Source organism: Austrofundulus limnaeus, unplaced genomic scaffold (genome assembly GCF_001266775.1).
Source record: "Austrofundulus limnaeus strain Quisiro unplaced genomic scaffold, Austrofundulus_limnaeus-1.0 Scaffold29, whole genome shotgun sequence".
NCBI classification, from domain to species: domain Eukaryota; kingdom Metazoa; phylum Chordata; class Actinopteri; order Cyprinodontiformes; family Rivulidae; genus Austrofundulus; species Austrofundulus limnaeus.
This window is the reverse complement of record NW_013952431.1, coordinates 2,421,025-2,422,766: the sequence shown is the minus strand read 5'-3', so window position 1 is coordinate 2,422,766 and position 1,742 is coordinate 2,421,025. Positions and strand designations below refer to the sequence as shown.

The following is a 1,742-nucleotide window of genomic DNA, read 5'->3' as shown; positions in this document are numbered from 1 at the left end:
ATATATATCTTTCCACTGATATGGAAGCTACAGTAAAAGCATGCACCATAGGGTCTATGAAATCTGTGTCTAACACACTACTGTCCTACTGCCAGGATAAGCAGAGTGTTTCAAAAATATTTAGATGTGACTTCACACCTATGTATACACACACGCGCGCGCAGACACTTCATCACAGGCACTCGGAAACTTGGCCTGACTAAATGCACCATCCATTCACTTATCAGCGTCACAAACACAACACACAACACACTGATGACAGCAAAAACGACCTGCAGAGGTTAAATGTAAGCTGTGTTTCAAACTGAGGATGGAGAACCAAAAAAATAAAAAATAAAAATAAAAAATGAAAAAAATTTAAATAAAAAAACACGAGGATAAATCACAAAAGATACGCCCAGATGATGGCCTATATGGAGCAAACAGCCATCATCATCATCATCATCACCATCATCCTCCTCATGATAAAGAGTCAGATCTGTTGTTGTTCCAAAGCTCCACATGCCATCAGAGAAAGAGAAAAGCAAACGCCTCCAGTTTCCCAGAGGTCCCAAACACAAACACCCACATCTGCTGCAGATGTGTGAAGTTGTCCTACCTGGTCCCGCGGAATGCAGGGCAGCGAAGTCCGGCGGTGGGACTTGCTGTTGCTCTGACTGTGAGCCATCATCTCCGAGGCCGCTGCGGAGCTGGACCTCCGTCTCCTTTTGAAGACAGGGATGTCCTCCTCCTTCGCCCCGGTCACAGAGCCACAGCACCCCGTCCCGCTGGTCCCCGAGGCCGGCAGAAGCCGGTCAGCATACCTCGCAAGCAGAACCCCCCCAGCAGCCCCAGCAGGTAGGCCAGGTAGGGTCTCCAGCCGGGCCGGACTCTGCTCAGAGACAGCAGGGACGCGGCCCGGATGACGCTAACGGAGACGAGCGCGGACACTCCCTGTCCCGGCCGGACGACCAGCAGAGCCCCGCTGCCCAGGCAGCCGAGGACGAGCAGGGTGGCGGCGGGGGGACGACAGCTCCTCCTCCGCGCCGCGCAGCAGGAGCGACTGCGCCGCCGCCTCGCCGAAGTGGCACACCGCGAGGAGGAAGAGCCCGCAGCGGATCAGAACGAGCCAGAGCCAGAAGAAGGCACATAGGAGGGTGAAAACAGAGGAGACGCAGTGACACGCAGCGGAGAGCAACTCCACGGCGCAGTGAAAAGCAGAGCCGCAGACACTAGTTCCGCCCGCATCCCACTCCACCAGTGTGAGGAGCAGGAGCACCGCGGCAGCGCAGAGAGCAGAGGACACTCTCGGGTATGTCCATGTCACGGCGAGGCTGAGCCACGACTGGCTCGGCTCGTCCCGGTGCAGCTGGGGGCACTCATGTCCTCACGTAGCCGCTGCGCTCCGACGCTGCCCGGGGAGGTTTCTCATCATGAGCCCCTCTTGCCGCCGTGTGCCTCCCAGGCCATGGTGCTTATCACTCAGGGCACTGGGCTTTATGTCCCAGGGAAATAAAAACAGGTTTAGTTCCTGTGTGTCCCTGTTATTTCCATGATAAGACATGTGATCAGTCTGTGCACGCACTGGTCTGTGATGCTGCAAGTTTGGCAACTTTACTCTTTGTTGAACTTGGCAATAAGTTGTCGAAAAATAAATAAAAGCAAAGAAAAAAAGTAACCATCACTTTGGTTGTTTCACACATGTAGGTCTCTCTCTCTCTCTCTCTCTCTCTCTCTCTCTCTCTCTCTCTCTCTCTCTCTCC

General features: G+C 54.0%; 1 protein-coding gene across 3 annotated transcripts in view; it reads right to left on the bottom strand.

Annotated features, from left to right (window-relative positions):
* The window catches only part of LOC106515495 (cGMP-inhibited 3',5'-cyclic phosphodiesterase A), a 55,867-nt gene extending 54,200 nt beyond the window's left edge, over positions 1-1,667 (bottom strand). Inside the window, exon 1 of one of the 3 annotated variants that reach the window (XM_014005326.1) lies at positions 599-1,667. In XM_014005326.1, coding sequence (XP_013860780.1) covers positions 599-670 — 72 coding nt within the window. In that variant the 5' untranslated portion in view covers positions 671-1,667. The remainder of the gene's footprint in view (positions 1-598) is intronic. The other 2 variants (XM_014005325.1, XM_014005327.1) reach the window with 2 other exon arrangements.
* Between the last annotated feature and the right edge of the window lie 75 nt (positions 1,668-1,742).